The sequence below is a fragment of the Aspergillus terreus genome, genomic scaffold (genome assembly GCF_000149615.1).
Source record: "Aspergillus terreus NIH2624 scaffold_3 genomic scaffold, whole genome shotgun sequence".
NCBI lineage: Eukaryota > Fungi > Ascomycota > Eurotiomycetes > Eurotiales > Aspergillaceae > Aspergillus > Aspergillus terreus.
The window spans coordinates 1558135-1572952 of NT_165926.1; the positions used below are offsets into that span (position 1 = coordinate 1558135).

Consider the following 14818-nt stretch of genomic DNA (forward strand, 5'->3'; position numbering starts at 1 on the left):
AGAGGGATCGCCATCTCCCGCGGTCAAATGATCAAGCTGTCTTGCCGTTCTCAGCCATCTCCTGCCTAAGAGCAATCATGGTCACGATGCTTCGTTCACAGCTACCTACCTACCTACCTACTGGCCGTGTTATGCGTCCATGGCTCCTTTCCCCCACTTTTCTCCCTGTGGCAAGCTTCCATCGGGTATGGCTCTTGCATGGACAAGCCCCCCTTTACCATGGATGTTCTCGGGCGATGACCTGGTCTGGGTCCTTGAAGTCATCGTGAACGCAGCTCTAGAACAGATCATGGACCCATCAAGGCCATCACGCGGACTTCTTGTTTTTTTCCTGTGCTGCCCTGATTCGGCCCCTTCGTGCAACATCTCCAGTTGTTCGCTTTCGGCCGGCCAGATGTGTTGTCTTGCCTGAGCTCTCGAGGACTATAAACCCCAGGTCCTCCTTCGTAGACCATGGAATCAATTGACTGTGACCATTCGTAACTTGGACTGTTCTTCGTGCTCCATTCTCCTCTCCATCCTCGTCATCCTCTGTCTCATCTTCCCTCTCCCCTCCTATACTTAATCTTTAATCCCTCCCTCTCCAACCTTATCTCTATCCCTCCCCTCGTAGCCATGCGTTCTACTTTGTCCCGGTCGCTGTTCCACGCAGCACGATCGTGCCCGCGCCCCTGCTCGGCGCTCCATCCCTTTACCTCTCAATTCGCCTTCTCCACGACCGCCAGTGCCAATGGCCCCCATCACATCCAGACTAGAATCCCCCCAATGAAGCCCGAGCACCAAAACGGACACCGCTTCAAGGAATTCGACCTGGCGGACCGGGTATACGCCATCACTGGAGGAGGAAGAGGCCTCGGCCTGGCCATGGCCGAAGCTCTCCTGGAAGCCGGCGCCAAAGGTATGTCCTCGCTCACTCCCTTCGATGGCTACCCAAATACTAACGATATCCTACAGTCTACTGCCTGGACCGCCTCGACACGCCGCACCCCGACTTCATGGCGGCCAAGGAGCACGCAGAGGCGAACTACGGCGGCAGCCTGGAATACTACAAGATCGACGTGCGCGACGACGCCGAAGTCAACGCGACGTTCGCGGAGATCGCGGCGCAGCACAAGCGGCTCGACGGTATGGTCGCGGCGGCGGGCATCAACCACCTGCAGAGCGCGCTGGAGCACTCACAGGTGGCGCTGAACGAGGTGATGCAGATCAACTACAACGGGGTGTTCAACTCGGCGACGGCGGCGGCGCGCCAGATGTTCAACTACCAGCAGAAGGGCTCGATCCTGCTGGTGGCCAGCATGAGCGGCTTCATCGCCAACAAGGGCATGACCTCGCCCGTCTACAACTCGTCCAAGGCCGCCGTCATCCAGCTGGGCCGCAGCCTGGCCATGGAATGGGGCCGCCACGGCATCCGCGTCAACAGCCTGTGCCCCGGCCACATCGTCACCCCCATGGTCGAGCAGGTCTTCCAGCAGAACCCGGCCGCCCGCGCCGTCTGGGAGGCCGAGAACATGCTCGGCCCGCCTCGCGTACCCGGAGGAGTTCCGCGGTGCGGCCCTCTTCGCCCTGAGCGACGCCAGCAGCTTCATGACCGGCAGCTCGCTGCTGATTGATGGCGGCCACACGGCCTGGTAGAGGCTCTGCGTCGGTGGAATCAAACGGTCATGACGTATACGGTTATAGAAGCGGGTGGGATGGACCTCTACCCTCGAATACATACATAGCGCCGTCTGTTGAACGTTTGAGCGCGCCTGGTTCTTGATTGCATTCAAAGGCGCCTACGACTTGCATGGTTTATTTACGTCTCGGTATCGAAAACGTGGGAATTCTTTGGGCATGGAGTTCGGTTGTATGATATTTCATTCAAGACCCTTTACTTAATTTATACTGGTTTGGGACGAATCTTCATAGATGTACTTAAATCCACTCTGCCGCTCTGGCCAACTAGGCACGAGAATGACAGTACTTCACCATCTATCCTGACGTCACTGAAGATTATACCATTAAAAGCTTCATACCTAGAACCCATATGCGAAATCCGGCAAGACAATACTCTGTACCTCAATAATATGATGCGGCTTCCCATTACGACCTTTGCAAAGAGCTGATCTAGTAAATTATCTACTATCAAGTCACTGACGAGCTCTGCCGATAAGTTGGATTGTTGGTTGCGTGAGGTCCTAGACTACCAACTTAAGTCCAATGCTCACCATGCAAAGACTAAAAGATTGCGCGAACACCTCTTGTATATACCTAGTTTCGTCCTTTCTCGTCAATGACCTGACCGAACTTTGGCATAATTGGTGGCTAAGATCCCTTGTCATGGTGACTTCGATTTGACGGCAACTATATCGTCATATAGCTGCCTATGAGCAGTGGTAGATCATAAAAACCCCCTTCTACCCTTCTACCCTTCTCTCCACTTTCCCATCACCAACTCACCAACATCTCGAAGCCTCAGACGCTTCTTCCCACTATCCGCAGGATCGCGAATAGCCAGACATGTCTGTCTTAATTCACCTCGAGAACTTCCTTGCAAAGAGGGGAAGGCATCAACAAGCCCAGGTCCTACGCAAAACGCAACAAAAGTTGTGTGGTGGCATCTCGGAAGATATGGTGCAGCACCTTGACGCAATTATCCACTTCCACTACCGCATGACCCAAGCTGAACAACTTGAAACTGCTTTTCTAGCAAAGCGTGCTGCAGTGAACAAAAGCATTGAGGAGTATCCTCCACCCCCATAGATGGCTGTTCTTCAGCAAGAACTGAAGGAAATTGAAGAGAAACTAGTATTCGCCTCTGCAGCTTATGAAAAAGCTGTTTGGGGAGAACATACCAAAATCCAGGTTCTTTTGGGCACACCGCTACTGCGCGCTTTACAAGCCCATCGGAGAAACCAGAGATGGTACTTATCGGACTTTTTGAAGTGGCAGTGTGCAGCACGCGGGGGTTGCTGTGGTCACCCATGTCAATGTTGCGAGAAACGGCTTGATAAAGCAAGAGGTAAACGCGTCGGTCATTGCACATTCTCCTGTCGTTGTTGCCGAGGACGCAAGGGTCTGGTGGGAACCCATTGTCAAAGATTGGGCAGAGTGTGAGAAGCTATTTGTGTCGATGTGGAAGCTGGATCCGGATTTGAGCCCTGCCCTGACAGACCTGATAATCAATGCTTATGTCTGGGGGTTGCCGGTGGGAAATCGGTTTCCTTTTGTTCAAGCCTCCCTACCATCAACCTGATCACCAGGCAGATGGTTACTTTCAAGTATCTTGGGGTTGGAATCCTGTGGTGGGATATGTACTTGTCCTTACTCGTTTCCTGATCCCCCTTTATCCGTTTTAAAACGATTCTGATCCGCCTTTTGCACGGTCATGCTGCCAGATCATGTTTACTGAAGAGGATGTTCGCGGCTAGGGGAAGAAGTATTGCATTGCTAGGGCGTTTGTTACTTACCATACTTCTATTGACCTTCGGAAGGAACCTAGGAAAATTCGATTTTTACCTAAGATATCCCAACAGCTTTCTAATTCCACGTTGTAATTCACAACCTCTACGGAGTCACGCAGTGTTGCAGAGGGTCTAGCGTGTAGACGACTCAAGCGGGCAAGGGAGGCGAGACAGTAAGGCCAATCATTATGCTATTCCCACTTCGTAATTCAATGTGCCATAAATCATAACTATACATGTGACCATCCATCCAGCCGAGTCCTTGCTTATGGGACAATGTTAAGCAGATCCATCAATCAGACATTATCAGTTCGTGAGAGGAAAGCCTCCTGTCATCATCCCTGCATTGGCATGACCAAAGTCCAACTTCATAAGGAGTCGATCAACACCAGCTGCCTTTCTGGGAAGATACTGAGAGCCGATGTTGGGATTGGAACCGTTCTGCGAAAGCATCGACCAACCTTCCTGTGGGCTTCTCGCCGTGTCAAACATCTTCCGTCCATCCCCCGCTCGGTTATCATCAATGTCTCTCAGTCGTGATATGACATCCTTGATGCCTGCTTCGAGATTATCGCGCGCAGATATAAGCGCATGCCAGATATCCCTCTCTTCTCCGGCATAATCCACCAGAGCGTCGACGACACCCTCATCCGTTTCTAGGTCCATGTTGCGCTGAACACTCTCTAGTCGGATCACAAGGGCAATGAAGTGGTCGATATTCGCGAGGAAGGACCGGAGGGACTGAGTAAACGGCACGTCTGTCAAAAACAACGCTTGCACCAAGGAAAACAGATATCGCCGATGGGCAATGGTCAGTGTTTCAGGGTCATGACGTTGTACTGGATTCTGTCTGGATTGGTTGTCGCTGGTTTCAGGGGCCTTGTTACCCCCGGCTGAGGCATCGTCGGGCGTGGTTTTCGACGAGGAAGTCCCTGGTCGAGAGTTCACCATTGACCCTGTTTGAGGCGGTGTGCCTTGGATCCACTCTTGAAAGTGTTGCCAGGAACCATTAATAACTTCTCCTTGGAAGTACGTTCCTATCTCGGACATCACGAACAAAGATGCGCTACTTGTGGCCCAGATTGGGCGCATCTGGCGAATCCGCGTATTGTCCCGTTCTCTGCCAATACGGAGTTTGTTCTGTCCGAAAGCGCTGTTACTCCTAGGCGGGCCCCAGGGTGAAGGATAGCTTTTCCGCAGGAAACTATGCTTCCAGAGATCGCTTAGGTGGAGTTGTGCACGTCGAATACCCAGCAGATACGAGTGGATTTTCGAATATATGGAGATATCGGATGCCGAAAGGAACAGGTCAAGGGGCGGCCGTACTTGAACCGAGAGTACCGTAGGAGCTGGGAAGAGGAGGTCCTCAAATGAGACGTCCGAGATAACAGCGCTCGTGTCACTGGAGCCCGTTCCTGACGCTGTAGCATGTCGTTTGTCATAGACAGAAAGTTTGAAAAGGTCTTTGGCAAGATCTAGCGCATCATCCCCCGGGTCTTCGTCGTTCTGTAACGAGTAAAGCTCGGCCCACGCCTGGGAAAGAGCCGATAAAACATCACCTTCTTTGATGGTTATCAGTTCAAGCCCCTCACGAGACTTGCCTCTGGATGCCAACGTCTCGGGTCTCCGGCGTCTATCGTATAACCGGGCATCGGCATGTGATACCAGGGCCGAAGCAAATTCACCACGCCTTAAAAGCATGAAGTCATGGAGAACTGATAAAATTTCAAGGATCTTGGGAAGCGGCAAAAGCTTCGAGAGCGTGCTCTGAGATAGAGATAATCGAATGGAGCTGATGGCGTTGGATAGCTTGGCGGTAGATATAGGAGATTTTAAGGATGCAAGCTGGGCAATATGCTCTCCATGCAGGGAGGCCGGCGATATTGACAAGCCGACTAAAGGACTGGTTATGGAGTTGTTTCTCTTTGCTCGGATCAGGTTCAACGTCTTGCCGATAAATAAGATGGAGGACGCTGTATGCGACGAAACAAATTTCGGCTGGAGATCCACATGCAGGGCAAAGCTCGGCGCCACTGAGGGGGTGTTCCCATCCATAGGTTCTTCTTGGATGAAAAAGTCCTCCCTCCCAAGCACTGGAAGGTTTCCATAGAGTAGCCACGTCGATAGTTGTCTCATCCATGCGACCTCCGCCACGCCTATCATGTGAAGCGCCATCTCTTCAAGGTCTTGATATCCGGTCTGCGATTCCGCTCGGAGAAAGTCAATCAGCGCAGCTCCCGTACAGCCGTGGGACTTGCTTTGAGGCTGCTCGGGTTTTATTACCCGGGCGACTTCCCACAGCCATTCTAAACGCCGTGTCCAAGGAGAGAACTCCCCGACAATTGTTGACAATGGCACGATACCATAGCCGCCAACATATCCGCTGTCCTCAGTCAAGATGGCTTCCTCCACCTCCAGTATCTTCTTTTGAAAATTGCCAAGATGGTGCTTGCTTATTGCTGTTGAAACAGCTCGACAAACGACCGAAGGATGTGAGGCCGAGATAGAAGCTGTATGGGCTCGTAACTTGGCGTGTAGACGACTCAGGCGCGCAAGGGAGGTGAGGAGGGCTTTCTCGGGAGGTGACAGGAGAGGAAAAGCGTCTTCAGAGATGGCATCCTCATCGGTACGAAGATTGAACAATGGGGACGGTTGGCCGGAGAGGGAGAGGAGGATCTCGTGGAGCATTCTGTCTGCAGCTCTCTATGGGTAAGGTCAGATGTTGTGCGGCGATAGAGCGACAGGGAGAGCAAAAGAACCAACCTCAAGGCTAAATCCTTGTCTGCATTCGAGGATTTCCGTTGCCAGTAGAGAAGTCCACGTCCAATTAACTCGTATCGACACATGTAAGATATCGGGTGGAAGTATTGATCAATATGAAAGCGCGTCGCGTCTCTTGCAATCGGGCAGCGGTCGATGTTCCAGACGCCCGCCTCTTCCACGAATTAGGGCTAATGACTTTTACACTCCGGATACTGTCCAAAATAAGTGTTCGACTATCATCATTGCCTTCTTATCGTCCGCAGCATCACGATCACGGTGGAACAAGCTGGAAGCAAAACAACTGATGATGGAATCGTTGACGGAGACCGCCCATTCGTCCGCGGGGCTCTGACCAATCGACGCCCTAAGATAGCTGAGTCAGCAGGCGACAGCTTGTCCCTCTTACGTCGCTGACTGATGGAGATACCTTTAAACGCAGCGCATCTTCTCTCTCTCCTCATCTCTTGCTGTCTCTTACGCCCTCTTCCCTTTCTTCTTTCCATCCCAGAAGATCTCTCATCTTTGAAAGCTCTTCTTTCTCTTCCCACCTTCTCTATCGCCTCCTTCCGAAGCTCTGTACCAGGTTCCCCGCCACTCGCCTCGGTACTTGACCGCCCCTCCTCTCCCCTCCTTGAGTCTACACATCAACCTGTAGACACGAGAAAATCCCGGTTGGAAAGTCTTGCCTCGAAGCAAGGCTTTCGATTCACAGACTTTCACGATTCCCTCCGAAATTCCCGTTCGTGACGCTTCGAAGCCGGGAAAGCGCAGAGCGTCTAGTGGTACTCCAACTACAGATCGGCCGGAGAAAAAGATCATGACGGTATGCATTCGAATAGTCCCTGCGATTTTGCATTCGGATTACCTGCGCATATGTGCTAACACTTTCCAGGACGTCAAGATGCAGGTGGACAATCCACAGGAGACTGTGGAGAAGATTAAGCAGGGGGAGATTGATGAGTCCCTGTACAGCCGACAATTGTGGGTTTCCCTATCGTAAAGCATACGACATTACTGGAAAATATACACTAACTTGTATCTTTTCCTCCCACAGGTATGTCCTTGGTCATGAAGCTATGAAGCGCATGGGCTCCTCGAACGTCCTCATCGTCGGTCTGAAAGGTCTCGGTGTTGAGATCGGTAAGTACACCGGCTTCCATCTTTTGGACGTCGCTCATAGCAGTCTAGCGAAAAACATTGCTCTTGCCGGTGTTAAATCCCTCACTCTATACGATCCCGCCCCTGTCGCAATCTCCGATCTGTCGTCCCAGTTCTTCCTTCAGCCTCAGGATGTTGGCAAGCCGCGTGCTGAAGTGACCGCCCCGAGGGTGGCGGAGCTTAACGCATATGTGCCTGTGACGATCCACGAAGGCGGAAACCTCGTCGATGATTTGGAACAATTGAAGCGCTACCAGGCAGTGGTCCTCACCCTCACGCCCCTGAAGGACCAGCTTGCAATTGCGGATTTCTGCCACAAGAACGGAATCTACGTCACTATCACGGACACATTCGGTCTCTTCGGTTATCTATTCAACGACTTTGGAAAGAACTTCACTGTTGGAGATGCCACCGGCGAAGAACCGGTGAGCGGCATCGTGGCCGACATCGACGAAGATGGTCTGGTCTCGGCTCTCGATGAGTCCCGACACGGCCTGGAAGATGGGGACTTTGTTACTTTCTCCGAAGTGAAAGGTATGGAAGGGTTGAACGATGCTGCGCCTCGCAAGGTCACCGTGAAGGGTCCCTACACATTCTCCATCGGTGATGTGTCCGGTCTTGGAACCTATAAGAGCGGTGGTATCTTCACTCAGGTCAAGATGCCCAAGTTTGTTGACTTCCAGCCCCTGAGCGAACAAATCAAGAAGCCCGAACTCATGGTCTCGGACTTCGCCAAGTTCGACCGGCCCCAACAGCTGCATATCGGTGTCCAGGCCCTCCATAAGTTTGCGGAGGCCCACGATGGCCAGTTCCCTCGCCCCCACAATGAGAGCGACGCCCAGGAGGTCCTCAAAATCTCTACCGATCTGGCGTCCAGCCAAGAAGAGAAGGTGGAATTAGACGAGAAGCTCATTAAAGAATTGAGTTACCAGGCTCGCGGTGACCTTAACCCGTTGGCTGCGTTCTTTGGCGGTGTTGCAGCTCAGGAGGTCCTTAAAGCTGTCTCTGGAAAGTTCAATCCTGTTCATCAATGGCTCTACCTTGATTCGCTCGAATCTCTTCCCACCAGCACCACCCGGTCTGAAGAGAACTGCAAGCCGCTTGGCACCCGCTATGACGGCCAGATCGCTGTCTTTGGTAAGGACTACCAAGATAAGATTGCCAATGTTACACAGTTCCTCGTTGGTGCCGGTGCTATCGGTTGTGAAACCTTGAAGAACTGGGCTATGATGGGTCTGGGAACTGGTCCCAAGGGCAAGATCTATGTCACCGATATGGACCAGATTGAAAAGAGTAACCTAAACCGTCAGTTCCTGTTCCGCAGCAAGGATGTCGGCAAACTTAAGAGCGAATGTGCTTCGGCGGCTGTCCAGGCCATGAACCCCGAGTTGCAGGGCAAGATCGTCACAATGCGTGACCGTGTCGGACCTGACACTGAACACGTCTTCAATGAGGAGTTCTGGGAAGGCCTGGATGGTGTCACCAACGCTCTAGATAACGTCGACGCCAGAACCTACGTCGACCGCCGCTGTGTGTTTTTCCGCAAGCCTCTGCTTGAGAGCGGTACGCTCGGAACCAAGGGTAACACGCAGGTTGTCCTCCCTCATATCACGGAGTCCTATTCCAGCTCCCAGGATCCTCCAGAGAAGTCCTTCCCTATGTGCACATTGAAAAGTTTCCCCAACCGGATCGAACACACGATCGCTTGGGCCCGGGACCTCTTTCAGACATACTTCGTTGGACCTCCTGAATCCGTCAACATGTATTTGTCTCAGCCAAACTATATTGAGCAGACACTCAAGCAGGCTGGCAATGAGAAGCAGACTCTCGAGCAGCTCCACGCTTTCTTGGTGACGGACAAGCCTTTGACCTTCGACGACTGCATTGTCTGGGCCCGTCATCAGTTTGAGGCTCAATACAATAACGCCATCCAGCAGTTGCTCTATAACTTCCCTCGCGACTCGAAGACCTCCTCTGGCCAACCTTTCTGGTCCGGCCCGAAGCGTGCTCCGTCTCCCTTGAAGTTTGATAGCTCGAATCCCACCCATCTCGGGTTCATCATCGCGGCAGCAAACCTCCACGCTTTCAATTATGGAATCAAGAACCCTGGTGCAGACAAGGAGTACTACCGCAAGGTTGTCGACAACATGATCATCCCCGAATTCTCCCCCAAGTCCGGCGTGAAGATCCAGGCCGACGAGAACGAGCCGGACCCGAATGCTCAGGCTTCGGGATCTTCGTTTGATGACAACTCCGAGATCCAGCGTTTGGTGGATTCCCTGCCCTCGCCCAAGTCTCTTGCTGGCTTCCACCTGAACCCAGTCGAATTCGAAAAGGACGATGACACCAACCACCACATTGACTTCATCACGGCCGCTAGCAACCTCCGTGCCGATAACTACGAGATTCCGCAGGCGGATCGCCACAAGACCAAGTTCATTGCTGGAAAGATCATCCCTGCTATTGCCACGACAACTGCTCTGGTCACTGGACTGGTTGCACTGGAGCTGTACAAGATCATCGATGGCAAGGATGATATTGAGCAGTACAAGAACGGCTTTGCAAACCTCGCTCTTCCGTTCTTTGGATTTAGTGAGCCTATTGCCAGCCCCAAGGGCAAGTACATGGGCAAGCAGGGCGAAGTGACCATCGACAAGCTCTGGGACCGCTTCGAAGTGGATGACATTCCGCTCCAGGACTTCCTCAAGTACTTCTCCGACAAGGGCCTGGAGATCAGCATGGTCAGCTCGGGCGTGAGTTTGTTGTATGCCAGCTTTTACCCTCCTTCGAAGGTGAAGGACCGCCTTCCTATGCAGTATGTCTCCTATCATCCCGTCTTTGATGAATATTCATTTACTAACGCTTAAAACTACAGGATGAGCAAGTTGGTGGAGCACATCAGCAAGAAGCCCCTGCCAGAGCACCAGAAGAATGTGATCTTCGAAGTGACTGCGGAGGACCAGACCGAGGAGGATGTGGAGATTCCGTACGTGATGGTGAAGCTGCGGAAGTAAAGATATGCAAAATTCTGTCCGAAGGGATAGAAACACCCATTCTTGATTTGCAGATTAGAAGCAACAAATGATATATGACTTCTTTTTCATCTCGGCTGGTGTTGGCACACAGTTGGACGAGTTCCAAGCATATCCTGGCCAGGAACAGGTCTCAAGCAGTATAGCACGACTGCGATGAGGACCTCTACAATATCTTGTTGGATTTCTGTTTTTCCGGCTGTCTTATTAACTTTTGTTAGCCTTAGACTTCCAGTTCTATGCAAGGCCTCTCTACTAGTACCTCACTCCTCCAGTATATCCTAAGCTGAAATATCATGTTAAAATATTAAATTTATCTTGGATTGGTAAATTTTCTCTATACATACAGCCGACCAAGGAAAATCCCAGAACCTCATAGTACATTGTCATCAGGTACTTCTCTTCGTCGAACCTCCAACTCAGCAACGGGGTCGACACTCGCATAGACACCAAACTGCACGGGTCTCGAGCAGTATCCATGCTTCAGCCGAACATCATACTTCAACAAAATGTGGGCCAGGCATAACTTCAACTCATTGCTGGCAAAGAAGCGGCCGGGGCATATATGTCTGCCACCTCCAAACGTATTGTGCTCTCGACTCGATTGCACAAACTGACTCTTTTTGTTCCCAGCTTGACGTCGCTTCAGGAACCGGTATCCGTCGTACGACTCTGGATTGTCGTGGACTTCTGCGCTCCACATGTCGCCTGAGTCGACCATGATGTGGGATCCCTGGGGTATTCTTGTTCCATCCGGAAGGAAGGTGTCGCGAATGACCTTCCGCTCCAAGCCCACTATATTCAAACGATCAGCGTTTGTTGTCCGTGATACAGTTCGCCTGACTTACCCGAAACAGGTATCTGCCTCTGTGACTCTTTCATCACACTGTCAAGCAGCTCCATCTTTCCCAGCGCGGCCAGTCCGAGTCCTTGATCCGATAATGACTGCTTGATCTCTTGTCTGAGCGGGTCTACCAGCTCCGGATGTTGGGCTATGTCGATAAGCACCTGCTTGAGAGCCTCGGTCGTTGTGAAAAGTGCAGCCATGGCCAAAGCAAGTTGAATATCGCCTGCTGGAAGATTGTTGCTGGGGACGTTCTGTGTCCAAGCAACGACATCATTGTACTGGGGCGCCTCGAGACCTCGTTCTCGTCCAGCCTTTGCTTCCTGTTCCCTCTTGTAGACAACGTCGCGCATGGTTGCCCGGGCTTGTCGGACCAGGGCTCGACAAGTCGACATACGCGGCAAGAACCAATGTACAACCGGTCGCAGCACTGCAGGCCACGCGTGGAGCTCCCCGACGGCAGTGAAGAACTCACGTACATACGTCTGTACGAGAGTTTGCCACTCCGGGTCGGCGGCTTTCTCGGGGCCCACGAACACGGAGGCTGCTGCGCGGGAGATAATTCCAGTGGTGTCTTTATCCCAGTTGATGACATGCCAGACTCCACTGCTGCCCCAGTGCTCTTGTAGGGCTGTCGCGAGATGCTGGTTAACCGTCGGCAATATGGTCTCGTTCGTCGATAGCTTTGTTCGGATCATGTCAATCAGCATTCTGTCTGGGCTATGGGCGGCGTATTGAGCCTCGAATCCCGGGAAGCGGGCAAAGTATTCTTCCCTAACGAGCTCTTGGTGATCGAGGTTCCTGTTGGTCTTCACCCAATCGCTGAGGGCAGAAGGGAGCACGATCTTCATGCCACCAGGCACAAGCAGCGTGATGGGCCCGTGGTGCTTGGCCAGTCCGTCGGCGATCAGTTTCCTCGCATTCTTGTTGTATTCGCGATAGGCTTTCCGACGAAGGAAATCACCTGGGTAGTCATTGACAACGGGGAAAACGGGACGCTGTTTTGTAAAAAGGAGAAGGAGGCCGGCGACTCCTGCAATAAGCGACCAGGTGAAGCCGTTGGAGAGGAGTTCCACAAGCATTTTGGCGGCTTGATTGGAAGTTGGTCGGCCAAAACCCGGTGTTGGCTAGGATGATATGAGTTTTGAGTTGCCATACTTAAACCTTTTGGACTTTGAATTACTCATGGTGTGTCAAAATGAGTGAGAGTTAGCAGTGCCTCCAGTATGGTTTTGGTAGCAGACATGAAGAACAATGTGGGTCGATGAAATGATGGTCTAGACTGTAAAGGGACCCCGACAGTCACCGATTCGAAGTACCTGCCTTAGTGTCAATTAGACTATGTTTACTACTTGCTTACATCTATATCAATACATTATAGCAGTGAGGATATAATATTGTCAAAGACAGAGTAACTATTCTGTAAGTTAGGGCTGCGGGTTGGTCAGCTATTTCTTATCTGATGCTTATCTAGCCGCTTTGTCAGGGTGACTGTGCAGTCCGTAAGCACTAGTTAAGCAGCCCTTCAACGTCATCTATTTTCTCCCCGCACCTCGTATATATACGTAGTACTCTTCAGCTCAACTTCTCTCCCACTCATCCCCCGCCTTCTCATGTTTTCTGCTCTGCGACGATCCCATCAGGTCTCGCAGCATCTCTTGCAGTCCAGATCCACCGCAGGGTTCCTGTCTTCCACCTACAGAACCACTCCCTTCCTCCCCGCACCGTTTGTCCCACCACAACGCACCATGGCCGTAAGCTCTACCAATCCAATTTGCCTCCGAATTCACTCCTAACGAAATATCTTCTGCTTCTACCAGACCGGAAACACCAGCAAGATCACCGATTGGGTGAACCCGAACGATAAATCAGGCGAATTCAAGCGCCAGCAGTCCGTCTTCCGCAACTGGATTTCCAGAGAAGCCGGCGCGCAATTCCCTCCCGAGAAGGACCGCTACCATCTCTATGTCTCCTACGCGTGTCCATGGGGTAGGCCTCTCCCACCTCCGACAGCCTCTAGCATGTCTTCCGATAGAAGCTCCCAATTGCTGACTGTATCTTGCTCCGCCCAGCGCACCGCACTTTGATCGTGCGCAAGCTCAAGGGCCTTGAAGACATCATCACCTACACCTCCGTGCACTGGCATCTCGGCGAAAAAGGTTCGTCTCGTCCACTCCCACTTATCCGGAATCTGCTAATCTCCTGCAAGGCTGGCGCTTCGCAGCGCCGGACGAGTCCATCCCCGGGGAAAACGTCACCCCCGACCCCCTCCACCCCCAGTTCACCCATCTCCGCGAGATCTACTTTGCCGATGACCCCGAGTACACGGGGCGCTTCACCGTCCCGGTCCTCTACGACAAGAAGCTCCAGCGGATCGTAAGCAACGAGGTATGTCCCTGCCCCCTTTACCAGCCTAGCCTCCCAAGGCCCAGAGCTAAAGAAAGGACAAACAGAGCGCCGAGATCATCCGCATGCTCTACTACGAATTCGACGACCTCCTCCCCGCGCAATACAAACAGGTCGACCTGTACCCGCAGGCCCTGCGCAGCACCATCGACGCCACCAACGAGTGGACCTACAACGACGTCAACAACGGCGTGTACAAGTCCGGCTTCGCAACGACGCAGGAGGCGTACGAGAAGGCCGTCACGACGCTGTTCGCCTCGCTCGACCGCATCGAGGCCCATCTCGCCAGCTCCGGCGCGCCGTACTACTTCGGCGACGCCATCACCGAGGCCGACGTCCGCCTCTATACCACCATCGTCCGCTTCGACCCCGTCTACGTCCAGCATTTCAAGTGCAACCTCCGCGATATCCGCTCTGGCTTTCCCGCGCTGCATCGCTGGCTGAGACGGCTCTACTGGGATGTGCCCGCGTTCCGGGATACCACCCAGTTCGAGCATATCAAGTTCCATTACACCAAGAGCCATAAGCAGATTAACCAGTTTGCTATCACGCCTGTCGGGCCGGTGCCTGATATTCTGCCCAAGGATGAGGAGGTGCGGGCTGTTGGTGGAAGTAAATAGCTTGTCTTTTAGTACGGAGTACGTAACTTGGAACTTTGGTTGGTCTATACTATAATTCACTAAAAATTTCAGTTGTTTCCACCTTGTATTCTAGCTATAGGTGTAGATGCTGTGAGACCAGGTCTTAGATACAGACGAAGCGGTGGCGCTTCGAGTCGGGGAATCCAGTATACAAATGAGACGGCAATAAGATCCTCAGACGAACTCCATAATATGCTTTGCCACACGCGCACGCCTTACTATGCAAGTGTGGTCGATCCTGCAACCCATCCCAACAGTGCCTGTGAGTGAAAGAAGGGGCATGTCAAGATCACAGAACTCCAAAGAACGGGTGGTGATGAAAGGAGCCATTAGAAGCCAGGATATAGCATCCGAAAATGGAACACATGACAATGGAAAAAGAAACGCAGCCCGCTATCAAAAAAAAACAGACCAAGTGTGGAAGCAACTTCCGCCCTGGCGGCATGGCTGTGAGGGTATCTTGGCGAAATATTCTAAAAATTCAAGAGAAATGAGGTTGGTCGAGCGGACGGTAGGGGTGCAGTTCAG

At 52.3% G+C, this 14818-nt stretch overlaps 6 protein-coding genes across 6 annotated transcripts; 4 read left to right on the top strand and 2 right to left on the bottom strand.

The window, feature by feature from the left end:
- Window positions 1–615: 615 nt before the first annotated feature.
- ATEG_02448 (putative short chain dehydrogenase/oxidoreductase) lies at window positions 616–1613 on the top strand (the record flags this gene model as incomplete). The annotated part of the gene is made up of 2 exons (XM_001211626.1): window positions 616–898; window positions 955–1613. The coding sequence occupies 2 exons, from the start codon at window positions 616–618 to the stop codon at window positions 1611–1613; spliced, it is 942 nt and encodes a 313-aa protein (XP_001211626.1).
- Window positions 1614–2745: 1132 nt separating this feature from the next.
- Window positions 2746–3238, top strand: ATEG_02449 (uncharacterized protein; the record flags this gene model as incomplete). Its single annotated transcript, XM_001211627.1, has 2 exons — window positions 2746–2906; window positions 2935–3238. 2 exons carry the CDS (start codon window positions 2746–2748, stop codon window positions 3236–3238), a joined length of 465 nt encoding a protein of 154 aa, XP_001211627.1.
- Window positions 3239–3752: 514 nt separating this feature from the next.
- On the bottom strand, window positions 3753–6134 carry ATEG_02450 (putative gamma-tubulin complex component GCP4; the record flags this gene model as incomplete). The annotated part of the gene is made up of 1 exon (XM_001211628.1): window positions 3753–6134. One exon carries the CDS (start codon window positions 6132–6134, stop codon window positions 3753–3755), a length of 2382 nt encoding a protein of 793 aa, XP_001211628.1.
- An 892-nt stretch (window positions 6135–7026) lies between these two features.
- ubaA (E1 ubiquitin-activating protein ubaA) lies at window positions 7027–10381 on the top strand (the record flags this gene model as incomplete). The annotated part of the gene is made up of 4 exons (XM_001211629.1): window positions 7027–7032; window positions 7102–7190; window positions 7264–10182; window positions 10243–10381. The coding sequence occupies 4 exons, from the start codon at window positions 7027–7029 to the stop codon at window positions 10379–10381; spliced, it is 3153 nt and encodes a 1050-aa protein (XP_001211629.1).
- Window positions 10382–10772: 391 nt separating this feature from the next.
- On the bottom strand, window positions 10773–12325 carry ATEG_02452 (cytochrome P450; the record flags this gene model as incomplete). The annotated part of the gene is made up of 2 exons (XM_001211630.1): window positions 10773–11194; window positions 11248–12325. 2 exons carry the CDS (start codon window positions 12323–12325, stop codon window positions 10773–10775), a joined length of 1500 nt encoding a protein of 499 aa, XP_001211630.1.
- Window positions 12326–12991: 666 nt separating this feature from the next.
- On the top strand, window positions 12992–14269 carry ATEG_02453 (glutathione S-transferase family protein; the record flags this gene model as incomplete). The annotated part of the gene is made up of 5 exons (XM_001211631.1): window positions 12992–12997; window positions 13064–13232; window positions 13316–13402; window positions 13453–13631; window positions 13697–14269. 5 exons carry the CDS (start codon window positions 12992–12994, stop codon window positions 14267–14269), a joined length of 1014 nt encoding a protein of 337 aa, XP_001211631.1.
- Window positions 14270–14818: the final 549 nt, after the last annotated feature.